The sequence below is a fragment of the Carassius carassius genome, chromosome 49 (assembly GCF_963082965.1).
Source record: "Carassius carassius chromosome 49, fCarCar2.1, whole genome shotgun sequence".
Classification (NCBI taxonomy): Eukaryota; Metazoa; Chordata; class Actinopteri; order Cypriniformes; family Cyprinidae; genus Carassius; species Carassius carassius.
Window position 1 is genome coordinate 11635236 of NC_081803.1, and position 21896 is coordinate 11657131.

The 21896-nt window shown below is 39.1% G+C and overlaps 1 protein-coding gene across 7 annotated transcripts in view; it reads right to left on the reverse strand.

The window, feature by feature from the left end:
• Window positions 1-21896, reverse strand: part of LOC132132789 (autism susceptibility gene 2 protein homolog) — a 361078-nt gene that overhangs the window by 222294 nt on the left and 116888 nt on the right. For all 7 annotated transcript variants that reach the window (XM_059545316.1, XM_059545318.1, XM_059545319.1 and 4 more), the window contains one exon: window positions 14785-14886. In XM_059545316.1, coding sequence (XP_059401299.1) covers window positions 14785-14886 — 102 coding nt within the window. The remainder of the gene's footprint in view (window positions 1-14784; window positions 14887-21896) is intronic.

Genomic DNA, 21896 nt, shown 5'->3' on the forward strand with positions numbered 1-21896 from the left:
AGCATGTTCTGGGAGTTGCTTGCTGGCCCAGATAAGTCCACCGTTTTGTCATTGGCCTGCCTGCGGGTGTCGCTGTTGGACAGTGTTTTCTCTACTTCCTGTTGGCCTTCTGTAGCAAATTGTAGCTCCGTGTAGCTGTTTTTATTTTATTTTTTTCTCTAGAATCTTTATCTTACTATTACTCTCTGTTTTTTAAAGTGGTAAAATATAACTTAATTCACACCATATTTCTGATATTATCGATCAATCTTATCAGATTAACTTTGATCGTTCACTTTTATTTTATTTCCGTGAGTGCAGTACACCTGCAAAGCGTTAGCACTCGTTAGCTTGTCATTAGCGTTTTCATTCAAACCTATCGCTGTTTTCTTTTCTCCTCTCCCTCGCTCCAGTTTTTCACAAGTTCATCAAACAACCGCAGTAAGAATTTTCATCAAGCACGGTGAGTAATGGCTTCTCCTATCATTGTTTCTTGCACCTCTTGCCACATGTACAGTTTATCTATCTCTGTCGCTGATGAGGGATTCACATGTGATAAATGCAGGGAAATAGTTAGGCTGACAGAGAAGATTTCAGAATTAGAGACACGCATCCAAACTTTAATTGAGGACAGTAAAAATGTTAGGGCTCTAGATACGGCTTTGGATGCGTCTAGCTCAGGGATTCCTGTACATTGTTCGGTTCCGGAAACAGAGCCCCAGCAGCAGGGCAACTGGGTGACGGTGAGGCAGCGTAGTCGTGGGTCAAAACACCGCTCTTCTGTTCCGATCAAAACATTAAACAGGTTCTCCCCACTCAGTGATGCACCCACTGAGAAACCTGATGAAAGTGCTCTAGTTATTGGTGATTCTATTGTACGGAACGTGAATATAGAGACACAAGCCACCATAGTCAAATGTTTACCGGGAGCCAGAGCGCCTGACATCTTGGCAAATTTAAAAGTGCTGGCTAATGCTAAACGTAAATACAGTAAGATTGTTATTCATGCCGGCGCTAATGATGTTCGACTTCGCAAGTCTGAGATCACTAAAAATAACATTAAAGAGGTGTGTGAACTTGCAAGCACGATGTCAGACACTGTAATATGCTCTGGTCCCCTCCCTGCTTACCGTGGTGATGAGATGCATAGCAGATTGTCATCACTCAATGGCTGGATGTCTAAGTGGTGCCCACAGAATAACATAGGTTTCATAGACAATTGGACGAGCTTTTGGGGCAGACCTGACCTGTTTAAAAGAGATGGTCTTCATCCCTCCTGGGGTGGCGCCACTCTTCTCTCTAGAAATATGGCAAATAGTCTTAGTGTTTATACTTGACTAACTGGGGCCCAGGTCAGGAAGCAGACAGACTGGATTTTAATATCCATGTTGATAATGAAAACGATGCATTGGGATCAGCATTTATAGACATTCTGAACTCTATTGGTGTTAGACAACACGTTTCAGGACCTACTCATTGTCGAAATCATACTCTAGATTTAATACTGTCACATGGAATTGATGTTGATGGTGTTGAAATTATTCAGCCAAGTGATGATATCTCAGATCATTATTTAGTTCTTTGCAAAATTCATATAGCCAAAATTGTAAATTCTACTTCTTGTTACAAGTATGGAAGAACCATCACTTCTAACACAAAAGACTGCTTTTTAAGTTATCTTCCTGATGTATCCAAATTCCTTAGCATATCCAAAACCTCAGAACAACTTGATGATGTAACAGAAACTATGGACTCTCTCTTTTCTAGCACTTTAAATAAAGTTGCTCCTTTACGCTTAAGGAAGGTTAAGGAAAACAGTTTGACACCATGGTATAATGAGCATACTCGCACCCTAAAGAGAGCAGCCCGAAAAATGGAGCGCAGCTGGAGGAAAACAAAACTAGAGGTATTTCGTATTGCTTGGCGGGAAAGTAACATATCCTACAGAAAAGCATTAAAAACTGCTAGATCCGATTACTTTTCTTCTCTTTTAGAAGAAAACAAACATAACCCCAGGTCAATTCAATACAGTGGCTAAATTAACGAAAAATAAAGCCTCAACAAGTGTTGACATTTCCCAACACCACAGCAGTAATGACTTTATGAACTACTTTACTTCTAAAATCGATACTATTAGAGATAAAATTGCAACCATTCAGCCGTCAGCTACAGTATCACATCAGACAGTGCACTATAGACCCCCTGAGGAACAGTTCCACTCATTCTCTACCATAGGAGAGGAAGAATTGTATAAACTTGTTAAATCATCTAAACCAACAACATGTATGTTAGACCCTATACCATCTAAGCTCCTGAAAGAGGTGCTTCCAGAAGTCATAGATCCTCTTCTGACTATTATTAATTCCTCATTGTCATTAGGACATGTCCCCAAAACCTTCAAACTGGCTGTTATTAAGCCTCTCATCAAAAAACCACAACTTGACCCCAAAGAACTAGTTAATTATAGACCAATCTCGAATCTCCCTTTTCTGTCCAAGATACTAGAAAAGGTGGTATCCACACAATTATATTCCTTCTTAGAGAAAAATGGTATATGTGAGGATTTCCAGTCAGGATTTAGACCGTATCATAGTACTGAGACTGCTCTCCTTAGAGTTACAAATGATCTGCTCTTATCATCTGATCGTGGGTGTATCTCTCTATTAGTTTTATTGGATCTTAGTGCTGCGTTTGACACAATTGACCACAACATTCTTTTGCATAGACTTGAATACTTTGTTGGCATCAGTGGAAGTGCATTAGCATGGTTTAAATCGTACTTATATGACCGCCATCAGTTCGTAGCAGTGAATGAAGATGTATCCTATCGATCACAAGTGCAGTATGGAGTACCTCAAGGCTCAGTACTAGGGCCGCTACTCTTCACGCTTTATATGTTACCCTTGGGAGATATCATCAGGAAACATGGTGTTAGCTTTCACTGTTATGCTGATGATACTCAGCTCTATATTTCTTCGCAGCCCGGTGAAACACACCAATTTGAAAAACTAATGGATTGCATAGTCGATATAAAAAACTGGATGACGAGTAATTTCTTACTGCTAAATTCTGAAAAAACAGAGGTGTTAATTATAGGACCTAAAAACTCTGCTTGTAATAACCTAGAACACTGTCTAAGACTTGATGGTTGCTCTGTCAATTCTTCATCATCAGTTAGGAACCTAGGTGTGCTACTTGATCGCAATCTTTCCTTAGAAAGCCACGTTTCTAGCATTTGTAAAACTGCATTTTTCCATCTCAAAAATATATCTAAATTACGGCCTATGCTCTCAATGTCAAATGCAGAAATGTTAATCCATGCATTTATGACCTCAAGGTTAGATTATTGTAATGCTTTATTGGGTGGTTGTTCTGCACGCTTAGTAAACAAACTACAGCTAGTCCAAAATGCAGCAGCAAGAGTTCTTACTAGAACCAGGAAGTATGACCATATTAGCCCGGTCCTGTCAACACTGCACTGGCCCCCTATCAAGCATCGCATAGATTTTAAAATATTGCTTATTACTTATAAAGCCCTGAATGGTTTAGCACCTCAGTATTTGAATGAGCTCCTTTTACATTATAATCCTCTACGTCCGCTACGTTCTCAAAACTCAGGCAATTTGATAATACCTAGAATATCAAAATCAACTGCAGGCGGCAGATCCTTTTCCTATTTGGCGCCTAAACTCTGGAATAACCTACCTAACATTGTTCGGGAGGCAGACACACTCTTGCAGTTTAAATCTAGATTAAAGACCCATCTCTTTAACCTGGCATACACATAACATACTAATATGCTTTTATTATCCAAATCCGTTAAAGGATTTTTAGAATGCATTAATTAGGTAAACCGGAACCGGAAACACTTCCCATAACAACCTATGTACTTGCTACATCATTAGAAGAATGGCATCTACGCTAATATTTGTCTGTTTCTCTCTTGTTCCGAGGTCACCGTGGCCACCAGATCCAGTCTGTATCCAGATCAGAGGGTCACTGCAGTCACCCGGATCCAGTACGTATCCAGACCAGATGCTGGATCAGCACCTAGAAAGGACCTCTACATCCCTGAAAGACAGCGGAGACCAGGACAACTAGAGCCCCAGATACAGATCCCCTGTAAAGACCTTGTCTCAGAGGAGCACCAGGACAAGACCACAGGAAACAGATGATTCTTCTGCACAATCTGACTTTGCTGCAGTCTGGAATTGAACTACTGGTTTCGTCTGGTCAGAGGAGAACTGGCCCCCCAACTGAGCCTGGTTTCTCCCAAGGTTTTTTTCTCCATTCTGTCACCGATGGAGTTTCGGTTCCTTGCCGCTGTCGCCTCTGGCTTGCTTAGTTGGGGACACTTCATCTACAGCGATATCGTTGACTTGATTGCAAATAAATGCACAGACACTATTTAACTGAACAGAGATGACATAACTGAATCCAATGATGAACTGCCTTTAACTCTCATTTTTTGCATTATTGACACTGTTTTCCTAATGAATGTTGTTCAGTTGCTTTGACGCAATGTATTTTGTTTAAAGCGCTATATAAATAAAGGTGACATTGACATTGACACAATGCAACTGTGATGCCTGCAGTGTGTTAAAAGCCCATTTAAATACAGTCTAATGGTTCAGAGCCAAGTGATATACATTCTCACTGCAGCCCAGCAGACACACTCACATATTAAAATCCTATGGAGGACGGAACAGCAGGAAGTCCTAAAGATAACGGCCATTCAGACTCCAGTATCCAACTGGTGTACACCAGTGAAGAGATGCAAAGTTGGAACTGCCCCACTTTATAGAAACAGCCTTTGTGTGTAGAGTTTCCCAAGGACCATTGCTGTAAATACAAATTAACCACTGATTTCTAGTTGTGTCCTCTTCTGGAAGGCCAAAAACATTTTTTTTGCTTTAACACCGAAACGCACAGCGTCTCAACGAAATGGCAGTGGCAGCAACAATACTACAGCAAGAATATAAGTTACGCTTTCTTTCTTTGCGTGAACATTTGGGAGGTGTTGCGCAAATCTTCCCACACAGTGATGTAGACATGTGGGGGCGTGTTTAAACGAAGCGTTTTAGGAAGATGTGGTCGAGTCTTACATTTTATAAAGACTTTAGTCTTTGCAACTTTAGGGATCTTATCTGTGCACGAACAGCTTGTAACACTCCAAAGATAAAAGGAAAACTTGAAATCGCATCATATGACCCCTTTAAATATACATTCCCTTTGGAATCAAACCCATTACCTTGGCATTTCTAGCACCAATGTGTTCTGTTTGAACTACATGAATGTTTAATAAAAACAATTTATTTTTTATTTTTTACTTAGTAAAAACTTTTTAAATAACATTTATTAGGACCTTGCAATACATCAAACAACATCACTCAACTGTGGTATAATCATGACATGAGTCACACTGCTTTTATTGATTTATTTTTTTAATAATATGTTCTACAGAAGCTGAAAGTCTAAGTAGCGAATCCAGCACAACATTAAGAGGTTTGATTGGCAGTAATGAATAGTTTCGGCCATGCTCTGCGAGAAAAAATGGAGAGTAACCAAGCCTACAACCTCACAATATGAGGCCTTTCCAGCTTCTCTTCCAACTTCTCTCATCCCTGGAGAACCACACACAGCCTTTCCATCAGCACCTGGGTCTGCTGAAGATACAGCAGCACTACTTGGCCTGGGCAAGGCAGTCTCTATCCATCATAAGGAAGGATCATTAGGGAGTGAATACATGAGTTGCCTCTGAGGAAGCCAAACAAGCAGGGGGAAAAATTGCAGGAAGAGAAAGAAGTCTGGTATATTTACAACACAGGCTTGGGGAATAAGGTCGTGGCAGCTCAGTTGAAAACACACACTTAGAGGCTCTAGGTCATGGTGATTTGTAGGCTCAGGAGAAGTGAGCTTGTGCTGGTGTTTATGAAAGCGACTGATGCCTGTATCCTGGTGGGCAAGGTTGAGTTTATTTTAGCTCATAGCCAAGGTATTTTCTGTAAAAGCAATGCATTTGACAACTTTGCTCAAGTGACACTTGGTCCACAGAGGGTGAGGGATGCCGATGCATTGCACCCGTATGCTGTTAGCTCAAAATGTCAAACAACCAAGACAGAGACATGCTTCTTATACAGGCTCTCTGAGTCAAAAATATTTTATTTTTCTCTTTCTTTCTCTGCTGCATTCTTTCACATTCCGAATATGGTGCCCACATTGCTCTCTTATTGCTATGGCAACTAGCAATTTCTCTTGCTCCTTGGGCCCCGTGCTGTCATTATCCAATCAGAACAAGACCTTTGTTAAGATTCCCTCAGGCTTCACTTATTCCACTCACTATGATGAACTGAACCTACCACTAAAGGGAGGCAGAGAGAGAACAACAGCAAGAGAGAGATTCCTCCAAGCTATCCATCTCTATTGGAAAATAAAATAAAAAACTAAATGAGGAAAAGACAATGACATTACAATATGGACTCTGATCTGAAAAGACGACATAGAGAAAGATACAATCTAGTCCCTGCCAGCACTTTTTGTCTGCTTCTCTCTCACTCCTTTCCTCACACTGTCTGTGGATAAAAGGAGAGGAAATTGTAGAAAATGGAACAAGATTAGCTGGTGAATGACTGGATGATGCTGAGCTTGACTGGATTCAAGGGTAAGGCGCTGATAACTGGCTTTAGTTCAGACGCTCTGTTAACCAAATCAAACTAATAAAGTAAAATTACCAAGATTTCAAGCTAAAAGTTAAGATAAAAATCTGACTTCTATAAAACTGACAGAAAACTTGCACACTGAGCAATGGATTTCTTGTAGGTCATGTTCTGTATGTTTAAAGTCAGTATCAAGACTCAGTTTCATTTTGTTAAATCGCTAATCTCCAGCCAAAAAACAATCCAAATTAAACCAAATAAATACACAATTAATTAGAAAAAAAGTATAAAATAAAAATGTAAAAAAAAGTAATAATAATAAAAGTATAAAATAAAGTAAAAAATAAAAATTTGACAATGGAGAAAAAAATAATAATGTTTATACACTCGCCACTGTTGACGTAATTCTCTAGAGGTTATGAAACTTCTGATTGGTTCCTGACCTGATGGGTAAGTGCTGACTACATGTGTAGACATGTTCATCCCTGTTGTCCCTCTCCTCATCGCCCATGATGGACCGTTCGTTAGCTGTTAGACTATGACAGTCCAATACAAACATGCTGTGATGCAGCCAGATCACCCTGTCACTGTTTGTTAAAATCTGCTGCCACATTCACACAAAAACAATCTCAGGTTCAACTTAGTCCACACCTGCCAAAAGTGGATGAATTGAGGAAGATGTACGGACTATAAACATGCCTTAGCGTCCATGAGACTCTAAAATACTTTTTCTTCAGATTCAGTATCAAAGCGAAATTAACATTATAATTGATCAAAGTTTTACTCACGTGTGGAACTCTGAAACTCCTGAATTAAAAAGGCAATCAAAAGTTAAGACAATTTTAATTGTTTAGGGGTCACAATATACATCGTATAACAAAAAATTTAAATTCCGATGTTAAAGTTTATAATAATTCTGATGTTAAAGCTTCTGACTTGTGGAGCTAGGAATTGATTTACAACATCCTGTTGCATTTCTGAGGAATTCGGCTCCTCATGTTTCAACCATGCTCCTGATCGAATCTTTAATTTGTTTGGTTCGGGCCTGATACGCTTCATCCTGTACATATTTCCTGTCCTTAATATAGTCACCTAATACGGATGACTTTAAAATGTTTACAAAACTATATCTGTTTTTAATGTGAATGTACTTTTATCTGATGTTTTCTTTGAAATAATTCCCATAGCTCTTGGTTGTGCTAAAATGTGAACGATGAGGGTAAAAAAACCCCGGCTGTCTAATGGGAGAGTGCTATCCATGTAGATAAGTGTGTGTGTGTGCAGTGCTGGTCAGTTTTGGCATAACAGCAAAGCAGAGAGGGACGAGTTGCAGGTTTATTGAGATGCTGTCACCAGCCGTGTTTCGGGTCAGAGTGACTGACAGCTGATTTAGAGCAGTGCTGTTAAGCTATAAAGCAATCATAACCACTACTGTTCTTCAGACAAACTCCGTATCCCGTTCCACACTTGGACAGTTATAAACATGCTGTCATCCAGACAGGCAAAAACAACCTTAAATGCTGTCACACTGTCACAAATGCATAAACAAAATGTTTTTTTTTTTTTTATTGCCACACACACAGACATAAATTCCGAACTCCTGTTCAAACACTTTAATTCCTGCCATGATAATCAGCTAATTATAGGTGCGGTGCACACTGCTACATCTAAATGCTCATCTCTAATAAGGAAAATGTTAAATTAGAGCGAATGTGAGAAGGAGAGAGAGAGAGAGAGAAAGAATGGGAGTGACGAATGGAGACGGCAAAATAACTACTAGATAATTGATGCGAGCAATTACAACTTCCACATCGGAGCAAATTGGTCGGCATTTCTCAGCATGTAAGGGCCCCTGACCTCATTATAACAACTGTGTAGATGAATAATCAAAATTAGCAGTGAGGTTTGAGGATCCGTGATAAACAGAGAGCGGAAAGTTTGACTTTAATGTAATCTGTTTGACTTCAGCCATGAAAGAGCTATAACTATCCGCAGGTCAAAAGCTTCGGCAGAAACATGACCTCTCCTCAAAACACTGCGGACTCTTTCCACAACCTGAAGAAATCAAATAATAACAGCAATCATTAAGAACGTCATCTACATTATATGATATAAATCTGCTCCAGTGGCCATAATTACAGGGTGGAGATTGTTTTACCACATGACAAAAGAATCTCCCAGCACAGGCAGAACTAATAATCTACAGCCACTAACCAAACGCTGGATTCAAATGTTTATTGCAGAATGGCAAAAGGGCTACAAATCCTTGCAAACCACTCAGGGAGTTTGAAAGCGAATTCCAGAGAGACCAAGAACAATAATGATTTTTTATAACACTGCATTTAGAGAACATTTAGATGAAGTACTGGAAACACAATCATAAATAAACTAGCTGCAATGTGTTTGTAGTGACTATTATTGCTTCTCACATGGATAGACAAATGTGAATTCTGTAAAAGTCTAAGGTTTAAGAAGGATGAATTCTGAATACGAGTTCTACTTTTGATTCTTCGTCTCACTTTTTATGAATAGCACTGAGATTATGAATCTGAATTTATACCTGAATTCTTTATTCAAAGGAATTCTGATTCTGTTTCTTCAAACCCAAAATCAAGCCTGTCTCACATTTGTATCTAAATTCCTTAACGCAACTACATTTCTGAATGTGTTCGTTTACACCTTAATTCTTCATTCTTGATTCTTCAACCTCAAAATTAGATCTGTCTCACATCTTATGAAAAGCACAGCTTAGATTTTAAATCTGAATTGAGATCCGAATTCTTTATCTAAATTTAATTCTGATTAAATCGTTCTTTCAGACTTAAAATCAGATCTTTCTATAATCTATCCATAATGAATGGCACTGCTGAGATCTTGTATCCTAACTGAATTCTGAAACTACATTCTGATTCTGTTCACACTCAAAATCAGGTTTGACTCCTCTATTGTGAACAGTACTGCTTTAATGGTAATTCTGAATCTATATCTGAATGCTGAATTCAGATCTATACACTCTGAAAATCTGCAGATTTCTCTTATGTATGTGTGTGCATGTTAAGAGCATGTTATTAACGCTACACACCCGACCCCCCAGCAGACATACCACTAAACAGGTCAAACTACTGTACCACCTGACCCTCAATGTAAATATTTCATTGCCCTGTCTCAGTTAAGACCACACTGAATGATGAATGAGCAATAAAATGTTACAAAGAAATCCCAGAGTACTGTCACTATGGCGACCATAGAGCAGATAATGTTATCAGTTTCTCTCAGTCTCTTTTTACTGTCTGTCTGTGCCTCTCTGTGTCAGATTAGCAGGCTATAATGAGAGATAAAGAGCTGCTTTAGGATGGTCCCTCTGTAGGAGGGACACTGCAGTGACGATGATGTTAAATTAACTGTCATATTTAAGCCTTTTAGTTTGGTTTTGTTCCTGGCTCGGACTGACCTCATTATTGTCTTCTGCTTTGTCTCTCATCAGCAAGATGGTGACGGTTGGGCAAAGGCACCAAACGCTCACAGGGCACGATGTGTCCGTCCCCCATCCCTCTCGGCAAACACACGCGCACCAAAAGAAAAGCATTAATGTGCTGTTTACTGCAATCCAGCGCCCTGTAATTGGCAATTTATTTGATAGGCAGCCGGATAATGATGGCATTTCACTCCTGCCGCAGAGACTAAACACATGTGTGTTTAATTCGCCTGTCTCCTCCACACATCCCCTTTTCTCCTCTTCCCTTTGCCCTGGCCTCCAGTCACCCTGCCTGGGGAAACCACGCCGCCATGCTGGCCAAACACGACTGAAAGGGGACCTGGGGTTTCGGAGCAAATTCAGCAAGCCTGCCAATTTATCCAAGGTTTGGGGTTACCGCTGGCGAGAACAAGGTTGATGCACCATTTGTAGCTTAATGAGTTGGCAGTGCATGGGGACAGGGGGAGAGAGGAGAGGGAGGAGAGAGGGTGAGGAAAAGAGGAAAAAAAAGGGGGGAAAGAGAGCAAGATGTCCTGTGTGACCTCTTTTGACCCCAGCTTCCTCTCTTTCAAGAAAAGATCAACACCAGGCTCTGTCTCTCTCATTTATTTTCATCAGTGCAGTGGAAAGGAGTACGAGAGAGAAGACATCATTAGCACACTGCCAAACAGTCTATAACAAGAACACAAATTACTCCTCAGAATCCCAATTCAAGCTTTCCCTTCGTTTTGCTTCACTTTTATGAAAATGGTGTCCCATCATGAATATATGATGGTACACAAGTGTTGTCCCGCGCCGCACTCTGCTGCAATGGGTCCAGCGATCGTGCAGGTCTCTAAAGGAAGGTGCCTGTTATAATGTTATGATCGAGGCTCTGGACTCTGAGCATAACTTGTTTTTCTATAATAAACTATCAAATATTTGCTATAAAAATGTCCTGGCAGTGACAAATAGCTTGTTTTATATTTATTTACGTTAATGTTACAAGTTAAGATTTACAAGAACTGCTACTATGTAAAAGGAATACTGCTGTAAAAAGCACCTTATTTGTTTAGTGTTTGCAAACCAAATGTTATTGCACATTTGTTCATATAGCAGTACTTTTAAATGAAAGTGCACAATACACTACTTTTGAATACATTGTTAGTGTTGTGCATAACACTGCGATTAATCGCAGACAATCGTGATTAATCGCGATTAAAATTTGTAATCATTGCCCAGCACTAATATATATTTTATAATAACTATAAACACTTTTACATGTCAAAAATAAAAATAGAACCTCTCTAGTTAGTGTTTGCTCACTCGATGTCAATGATTTTACAATTTATGCATTTATGTGGTGAATTGTATTTGTATTGCTAGGAAAATGCTTACAGAAATTTTAAATCTCTACTTTCTGTTGTGCAATAGCCTATGTTTAGTTTGATTTTAAACTTTAATTGAATTCAATTAAAAACAAAACTCGCAAACTAAAGTCCAGTCATGTAAGATTTTGTGTTGTTCACTAAATCTCACCAACAGGCCAAATTTTCACTATTCAAGGAATTGAACGCTTTTTCTGATGATCTTGACATCAAAATGCAGCTAGACGTACAACTTTGTATTAATATTTTACACCCTTAAGATGTTTAGGCAGGTGATCATCTTCTATCAGTGTGAGTGTGTGCTGCCTGTGTAATTTTGATGTGTTTACTAAAAAACCTTTCATTAGCCAACTAAAAATTTGCACTGGTAGAGCATCCTTTATACAGAATATAACGTGGTGCAGTGTGCTGGTAAAGTAGGTATCTTTATTGATTCTGTGCTTGTATTGCAAGCACGATGTAGCAATGTAAAGCCATCTGCATGTCATATTGAGAGTGAGAGAGTGAGTACCATTTAATCACTGATGCTGTTTTTTAAATTAAAGTCCGGCAGAAAGATTTAGAATTACTGATTTCATCTGTTTATCTGTGTGGATTCATGGAACTTCATCCTATATTAAATAAATGTTTGTGGGAATTTCCAAGTAAAAGTATGCACAATACCTGCAATCCTGTGCCAAAATGTAGGCCCTGCTCTCCATATCTGTTATCTAGTACCTCTAAGTTGGTATGAACTATGAAGTGGCTTTTTTTACAGTGTGACTGTGAATAACCTGCTTCCACGACCCCCTCAGGACTGGGGTGTTCTACTTTGTATGTGACCCTGAGAAACTTCTCAAGCAAAAGAGTATCTCCAGCACCTTTCAGCACTTCCTGTTTAGAATACTCAAGGGTTTCAAAATATTCGGTAACAGAGAAATGGACTTACCAAAAAAAACTAGGCACATTAGTTTGATGAGAATGCAAATGAGGCTGGGAAGAACAAGAAGGTTTAAGTTATCAAGTAATTTTCTATCCAAGTTTCTTTCTACTACTACTTCTATTTTTCAATGTTTTGTCAGTTAAATAATAAGAAATAAAAAAGGAATGACGTTGAATAGACTATAATTTAATCCCTCACAGCCAATGTCAAAATAAAAAAGATAACATGTTCATCTTATACTATTGCTAACATTTCAGTTAGAAATAAGATAATACACATACAAAAACATAATTAAAAAATACATAAATAATACTGTTCTTATTAATTCTATAAATAATCCATGAATTGTTTATTATTCTATTTTTAACTTGGTTTTAACATGACTCTTAAAGGATAGTTCACCCAAAAATGTCATTTTTTAATCTTCACACACAACACATTCTGCATATCTTTGTGGGTTGTTCTTACCTGTCCAATAAAAACTCTATCTTTTGTTTAATCTCTAACTTTATCTGTTTCCCCTATTCCACTTACATTTCTTCTTACATCTCCCTTCCCTTCTCCGGGCCCCCCTCTAATGCTTCATCTTCGGTCTTCTCTCTCTTCCCTGACGAGGGGCTGCAGGTATCATTTCAATTTCTGATGTCAACATCAAATTACTTATTTCATTTCATGCCTGGCCAAGCATCCTATAGCTACACGCAGGAGCGGTCGTGCTCAACTCGTTCTGCCATGTCTGTTCCGACGACTCGCCTCGCCCTCCAGCTGACAGCTCTAATTATGCCCGATATCTGATAGCACCGGCACACACTCGCACACTCACATCTCCACTGCGGGAGCCAAGGCTTGATGTTTGAACAGGGCCTGCACCAGACTGTCTGAGCTTCCACGAGCCTGTGTATAAGGACCAATAAACAAGGATAACATAACTTTCAGTGCAATGTAAGCTGTATAGACTGCCTTTACATGGTTGAATGCTACTACAAGAGGGTTATATATGGCTGTTTGTGTGTAGAATACGTGATAGTACAATTTTGAAAAGGCGATTATTATTGTCAAGCAAGGGCTGAATTAAGAAATACAACATGCAACATTACAATGCAAAGTTTGAACAAATGTAACACACTAATGGAAGATCATCTCGCTTTCACATTTCCATATTGAACTAGTAGATTTGGAATTCCAGTGGTTTAAATATGTGCCATGTGTTTTTATAGTAGATCACTGATGTCCAATCATGGTCGCTGGTACATTTTTCACCATGTTACTTCCTGTCGTCTCCACTTCTACGGTGTATAAGCACAGTTACGCTTCAGCCTGAGTCTCCACTGAAGCTGCCAGCTGAGTAAATAGGATGTTCTTATCACCACCCGAGCACAAACACATACCAGAGTCTGCAGGCCTGAGGGTGTAGACAGCCTCCGCGCTCCTCTACCTCACACCCTGACAACACAAGCACACACACTGAGCTCAAGAAGAGCTCAGCTCTTAAAACACTCCTATTGTTCCTGTTGGCACTGGGCCTTGTCAGTTTAGACCAATGGAGTGGATAAGAGGACCTATAAAACACTGTTTAAATATTGAACCTGGTTCCTCTTAAGAAAAAGTCAGAGAAGAAAAGCCACCAACTGACTGATAATGATCAGGTGTCACGAAAGTTATTGTAAAGGACAAAAGGAGTTAAAAATATATTTTCTGGTTGCTCAAACATTCAAGCAGTATCTAATAACAAAAGCAATGGGGAGTTTCTAAACTAAATGCCAGTTCTGAAGCATTTTGCATATTATTTGTGACCATTATAAAACCAGTCTTAAGTGTAAATTTGTCTAAATTTAGATTTATACATCATCTGAAAGCCGAATAAATAAGCTTTCCATTGATGTATAGTTTATTAGGATCGGACAATATTTGGTGGAAATACAACTATTGAAAATCAGGAATCTGATGATGCACAAAATTCAAAATACTGAGAAAATCGCTTTTAAAATTGTCCAAATGAATTCTTGCAATGCATATTACTAATCAAAAATTAAGTTTTGATATATTTACAGTAGGACATTTACAAAATATCTCCATGGAACATGATCTTTACCTAATATCCTAAAGATTTTTGACATAAAAGAAAAATGTATAATTTTGACCCATACAATGTTTTTTTTGGCTATTGCTAAAAATATACCCCAGTGAATTAAGACGGGTCCAGGGTCATGCACACACACACACACACACACATAAAAGATATATATAATATATATAATAGAAATTCCATGACTCTTCTAAATCCTGTATGTGAGAATTACAGAAAAATTTAGTTGTAAAAAATGTAAATGTAGTTTTTTTTTTTTTTAAGTATGGCGAATGATGCACAGATTTGATTGGACTCACGTCTGTCAGTCTATCTCTGGAGCTGCTCCGGATGGAGGGTTTGGATTCTCCACTCACGCTCTCGCTATCGCTCTCTTTACAGTTGTTCTGGCCCGGCTTCAGCTGGAAAACAATAAGACAGCAAAAAATGTACAGTCAGATCCAGCAAGAAGAGAAAAGCACTAAAAGACGATAAAACATACTGGCCAGAGAAGAGACAATACTGATGCTCCCAGGATCAGAATAATTAGAATACTCTCTTTTAAGAGCTATGTAACTAAATAGATTATATTTGGATAGGTCGCAGAACACAAAACCAATGGAAACGGCTCAGTTATAGGCAGCTCCTGGATGACACTACTGTTCAAAAGTTGAGTCTGTTATGCTCACCAAAGCTGCACTTCTTTCTGTATCAAAAATACAGAAAAACAGTAATATTGTTGTAAATTTATCGTAATATATTTTACAATGCAATTGATTTCTATGATGGCAAAGCTCATTTTCAGCAGCAAAAGACTTTAGTCAGGTTAGACGCCATATTGAATTGATGAAAATGATGCTGTAGAGGATAGACTTACAGTCTTTACAATACCACACACTGTATAAAGCTCCTATATAATGTCACTTTCATGACTCACAGTTTTAATAAAAATAAGAGAGCTTTGGCACAGAGAGTAATGTGCAGCTCCTGACAAATAAGTAACCGCTATGTTCTTAAGAAACGGATTTCCTCCACTGTTCTACAAAATGAAAAGTGACAAAATAAAAATCAAGCAAGCAAACAATAAATAAATAACTAAATAAAGCTTTGTTAATAAATGCATCACAAAGAAATGCCTTTTCTGCGACATCATCAACCTGTTTGGCTCTGGCCACTGACATCCATTTGATTTCAGCCTCTGAAGCCTGAATTCATTTCAATCTTAAGACAATGAGAAATAAAACCCAACCGAACCACATCAAAAGCCATTTTCCATTCAGTAAGCCACTCTCCCCATGCAAGAACCAGAGATTCACAGCAGGTGTGCTTTGGCAGAATAGAAATCATAAAGAACAAGAGCAGAACATCTGAGCCCCACTAAAGTCTGGAGAACAATGCCATACTCCTGGGACCCAGCAACAGTTGTCAAGGTCTGCGATTAATGGCTTCTGAAGCTTCGCCATTCAGACGGTTGTTTCCGTACCCCTGGCCCTGCCAAAACCTGCCTCCTTCACCTCTCAGCACATAAAAAGCCTGTTTTATGAGTTGAGATGAGTGGTAAATGACTGCAGTGTCACTTAATGGAAAAAGCAGAGTAGGCTACGGCACACTGGGGGGGTGTTTACAGAGATAGAGCGATAGATCTGCCTTCTCATTTCTTTTCCTATCTTTCCCTCCCAGACATTCTCTCTTTCTCTGCCTCACTCACTCTTTCATACTTCCCCATCACGTAGGAAAATAAAAACAGATCCTTTGCAATAGTGCCTGACAAAAGCAGCGGGACAGCAGAGGAAAATAAGATGAGGGTCGGAGAATATCTCTTTTCACTGGTGCAGGCTGTGGGTTGTTAAAGGCAGGATAAGGGACTGCAGGGAAGAGGGCCCTTGAGTAAAGCACATAATTAAAATGAAACTGTTCCTTTTCTGTAGCCATTAGCTATGTGAAAGGATCTCTCTCAGAGGGAGAGCTCAGTGACTCCAGGCAGTGAAGCTTGCTTCTACCAGCAGACCAATGATAAGAGGCCCCCAATGCTCAGGGAGAGGGAGAGAGAGAGAGAGAGAGAGAGAGAGAGAGAGTGAGAGTTTACAATGACAATAAGGAGGACAAGGAACTGTAAAGTTTGAAGTTAGACATCTAGGTGCATTTTTTATGTATGCGCGTTTCATTTCTGTTGAGAAGCAATGTACTGAATGACTACATTTCTTATATACATCTACATCTCATTTTCAATAAGCTGCCTCATTAACGTCATCTAAACTTCACCTCAAGGGAAGTGTATCATCCAGTCAAGGTCAAAGACTGTTCTGCCTTCATTTAGACTTCATAAAGCATCTCAGACGAGAGACTCATCACCGATTGAGTAAAGCAGACAGCAGTAAAGTGCAGGTATAATCCAATCAATCAGCATATAACAAATTTGGCTGATAATCCTCTAAAACATCCTTGGACTCTATGAGATAGAGCTCATGTAAAAATTTGGTTCATAATTCAAATTGCAAATATCTCAGTGTGATGGCATTAGAAGTACTAAATGTTTTCATATTTTTCACACTTTATTCTCAACTTAAATTGGCATTTTGCTCATTAAAGATCAATAGAAACACATAACATTTTGTGTAAGCCTGTTTGTTTTTATTAGATTTATTCAAAACATTTATTTTAGAGTGAGCATGTTTGTGCATGTTTATTTGATTTTCATTTAACCAACTTAGAGCATTTATTTCAACACAAACTTGGCAACAGCTGGTATTAATTTTCAATAAGTGATTCTGGGCAGAAAACTTACACTACTTAAGAGCTCCTGATAAACATTTACATAAACAAGTTTTAGATCAGTATTGGCTAGTTCAAGTGACAAGAAGCTGATATAGAGACTGGGCGTTAAAATCCTAGGTATTTATAGTAATATTAATTATTATATGGCTCTCTTAGCCTGCAGCAATGTTCAACATTTAGGTGAAGTTTTAAAATAAACTTGAGAAAAGGAATTTTTGCATGATGCAGGACATGATGCATTAAGTTTTGTACTCAGGATTACAGCTTCAGCTTCTTCAGCATATCTAAACAAATTACTACCAGGAAGCAGTTAATAATGCAAATGTCTATGTAAAAAGGTGCATATTTATTTACTCTGAGTTGAGATTAAATCAACTATTAACAAAGCTATTATACTCAGAAAGTACAGTCGTGGCCAAAAGTTTTGAGAATTTCATAAATATTAGTTTTCAAAAGGTTTGCTGCTAAACTGCTTTTAGATCTTTGTTTCAGTTGTTTCTGTGATGTACTGAAATATAATTACAAGCACTTCATATGTTTCAAAGGCTTTTATCGACAATTACATGACATTTATGCAAAGAGTCAGTATTTGCAGTGTTGGTCCTTCTTTTTCAGGACCTCTGCAATTCGACTGGGCATGCTCGCAATCAACTTCTGGGCCAAATCCTGACTGATAGCAACCCATTCTTTCATAATCACTTCTTGGAGTTTGTCAGAATTAGTGGGTTTTTGTTTGTCCACCCGCCTCTTGAGGATTGACCACAAGTTCTCAATGGGATTAAGATCTGGGGAGTTTCCATGCCATGGACCCAAAATTTCAACATTCTGGTCCCCGAGCCACTTAGTTATCTCTTTTGCCTTATGGTACAGTGCTCCATCGTGCTGGAAAATGCATTGTTTCTTCACCAAACTGTTGTTGGATTGTTGGAAGAAGTTGCTGTTGGAGGGTGTTTTGGTACCATTCTTTATTCATGGCTGTGTTTTTGGGCAGAATTGTGAGTGAGCCCACTCCCTTGGATGAGAAGCAACCCGACACATGAATGGTGTAGGATGCTTTACTGTTGGCATGACACAGGACTGATGGTAGCGCTCACCTTTTCTTCTCCGGACAAGCCTTTTTCCAGATGCCCCAAACAATCGGAAAGGGGCTTCATCAGAGAATATGACTTTGCCCCAGTCCTCAGCAGTCCATTCACTATACTTTCTGCAGAAGATCAATCTGTCCCTGATGTTTTTTTTTGGAGAGAAGTGGCTTCTTTGCTGCCCTTCTTGACACCAGGCCATCTTCCAAAAGTCTTCGCCTCACTGTGCAAGCAGATGCGCTCACACCTGCCTGCTGCCATTCCTGAGCAAGCTCTGCACTGGTGGCACTACGATCCCGCAGCTGAATCCTCTTTAGGAGACGATCCTGGTGCTTGCTGGACTTTCTTGGACGCCCTGAAGCCTTCTTTACAAGAATTTGGGTAGCCGCGATAAATTACCAACATCAAAAAGTTCAGTGCCAATCGGGTTTCCACCCACAGTCAATAAATCAGAAAGCTCAAGCAGTTCTGTCTATAAACCTCTGTCCACAAATGGTCCATTACTCCCCTTTTAAGGTTTAATAGGTTATCTTGCTAACTCTAAAATTAGTCTGAAGTCTAGACATCTAAAGTATGATATCTATTGTATTCATTTTTTTTTGCTCCCATGCTCATTCTGGCACTATTCTACTCGGTTTTGGCATATGATCGTTACCTACCACTGCTCGCTAGATTAACTGTCATAACAAACTTAATGCAGTTTCTTGTAAAAATTATCTTTGTTTGGAAAGCAAGCATCTCCCATAGGTATGAGCATGTGAGTGTGTACATAAAGTTGTTTATGAGTGTGTGTGTGCGCAGACGGGCGCCTGTGGGTTTTCACAGTCTTTCTTATGCAATCATAATGACGTTAATGAAGACTGACAGCTCCACCAGGTTGCACCATAAGGATAAACTCCTTTAACAACCCCCGAGAGCAGAGCCTGAGTAAAGATTCCCCCTCCAGGAAGATAACAAACAGATGGTTTTCATATTCCAGCAACTAATTCCTCAACAATTAAAAACACAGTAAGACATTAGCATCTAATGAAACATTTAAACTACCAGTAAGTGCATCTGCCATTAATTTCAACACAGTAAGTTCTTGTTTTGCCTCAATCTGTTGCCTGTTAGGGCTGATTCTTCCCTCCCCCGTCTGAGTTTACTGAAGTATAGAATTAACAACTGTTTTCAATAAGCAGTCAACATGATTCCCTGGCACAAAAGCCTCCACGCTATTAAAAATTAATTTATGCTGCCAAGACTTTGATGTGAGGCAGTAATGGAAAGAGCCTTCAATTTGCCTTCACCATAAAAAGGTCAAAGAGACCTGTACGCGTTAACCCGGCTGTCGTGATCACCCATGAAAAGAAAGTCAGTCGTCAATGGTTGTTTTATAGATAGCACAATTTTATAGTGCTGTAATCCCATTGCACTTAGCGAGTCCATCTGTGAGAAAACGAAGGTAGTTTGTTTCCAACATTGTGCAGGAGGAGGTCAAGCATAACAGATTTTGACTGCATTATACTGATAGAAAGTCACATTAATTCACACCAGCGCTTTGTGTACAAATTCTGCTATTCAACAAGACTTTTTATTTAAAATTTACTGCAATCTCACCCTGGCGCCCGCACCGAAGCTACACATCCATAACGAGCGCCGGTACAACAGTCCATAAGCCTAAATGTGTTTTATAGGGACTCTCTCAAAGACATTGAGCACAATAGCTCAGAAGTTTCCATATAACAGACAGTTGCAATGGCCCTTAAAATGTGAAAGAGGGAGCGGCGGATTTCAATGGCACTCCTGAAGAATGGTGCCTCAATCTGAAATAATACGGACATACATTAAGAGCTTGCTTGTAAAAGCTATATCAGTTTATATCGGGATGGAAGTACTTGTAAAAAGGAGAACAGCGCAGCTTAAGGCGACAGCTTAGATGAGCATCCATTCAAAGTTATCAAAAGTCTGATGGTATAAGGAGATGGTGTGTGTTGCTAAGCATATTCGAGAAAAAAGAATCCACTGGAAGCACAAAACAGTACAAGTTTTGGTAGAAATTAAGAGGTTCCTCAGAGGTTGAAACAAAGCTCGAGTAATGGGGTTAACGTCCTTTGAAATCCTGACTAGACTCTTAAAATGGCTTTTGAAGCTTTTATAGGATTATCGTTAGCACATGTAGTCAATTATTTCCTTAGCCCACTTGCTGAAAGTGCTTGACGCTGTTATGATAAAATTTTACAAGTCTATTGAACAATTCCCACAGGCTCGACCCACAACCCGATGCAGTCAAACACAAAGACCGACTCCGCCGCATTGGCCTTTTAAACGGCACCGTTCGCAAACCCCACAAACCCCTTTTCATCTAAAACCCTGATTTGAACAGCTCGACTGACCCTTCGGTTCCAGTGGAAGCCCTTGGGATTGTGTTGCTATTGGCTTCTGTTCTTCCTTAGTTACGCACTACAGCAGCTGTGGAGCTCGACAGTAATAAAACCTGGAACAATGTCATTTCAGCACAGCTAACCTGTCCTCCAAGGAGCTGAAAAAGAGAGAGTGAGAATTCCACTAGAGCGCCAATGAAAGAGGATCTCATTTACCTAAAAGCGCTTATAAATGTTTAATTTGCTTTAACAAGTAAATTAACAAGTCCCTCATTCGGGAAGTTTTATGGTTGCCTGCCACCGAGGGACAGCCATGAAAGTTTTATAGATAATCCACTAGTGTAAAAGGCTGCTTATAATAAATTGTCTATTTCCTTCTGCAGAGTCAAATCCCTGGGTTTCCAATGACTACACTTTAAATATCTCCCTCTCTGCTTTCTTTTCAGCACAATATAACTGTTTTAACACTGGAGCAGACGGCGGTCCGTAGAGGAAGAATTATCCTGTTCCTTGTGGAGGTGACGAGGGTCTGGTCTATATGAGTCAATGCTGGCTAACATTCAGCAGACAATGTTAAATACTCTAGCCTCCGTCTTCATGGAGGTCTCTGTGATTGGCTGACAAGTTAAACGGATAAGTTTACCCAAAAATGAAGATTCACCCTCATGTCATTCCAAACCTCTTTGACTTGCTTTCAGTTGTGCAAAACAAAAGAAGATATTTTAAAGAATGTTTTTAAATATCTAATATCAAATGAGATATCCAAAACCGCTTGATTGATAAATAAAAATATATTGTGAAATCATCATCATTAATAGCATTGTTTCACCAACCAGCTGTTGAGTAATAACTGTAACTCTCACATCTTTATGTAAGGCTGCACAATAAAAAACAAAACAAAACCCCCCCAAAAATTATGAACATGGCTGAGTGTGATTATCAAATTGCAAAAGCGTTTAATAAGAAATTTGCACTGCGTGTGAAGTGTGGCAAATTGTGATCCACACAAACTCATCTTTGCATCTGCTTTGAGTTTGGGTTGCTTATAACATGCATGTGGGAAAATAACCTGCACCTGAATCATCGCTAATGTGTAATCTCCTTGCAATTTTCCGCAAAAAAAAAGCTTGATTGTTTGATGTTTGAAAATGAAGAAATTAAGACAATTCACATTTGGACAATTTATGTCTTATTTACTATTTACAATTTAGT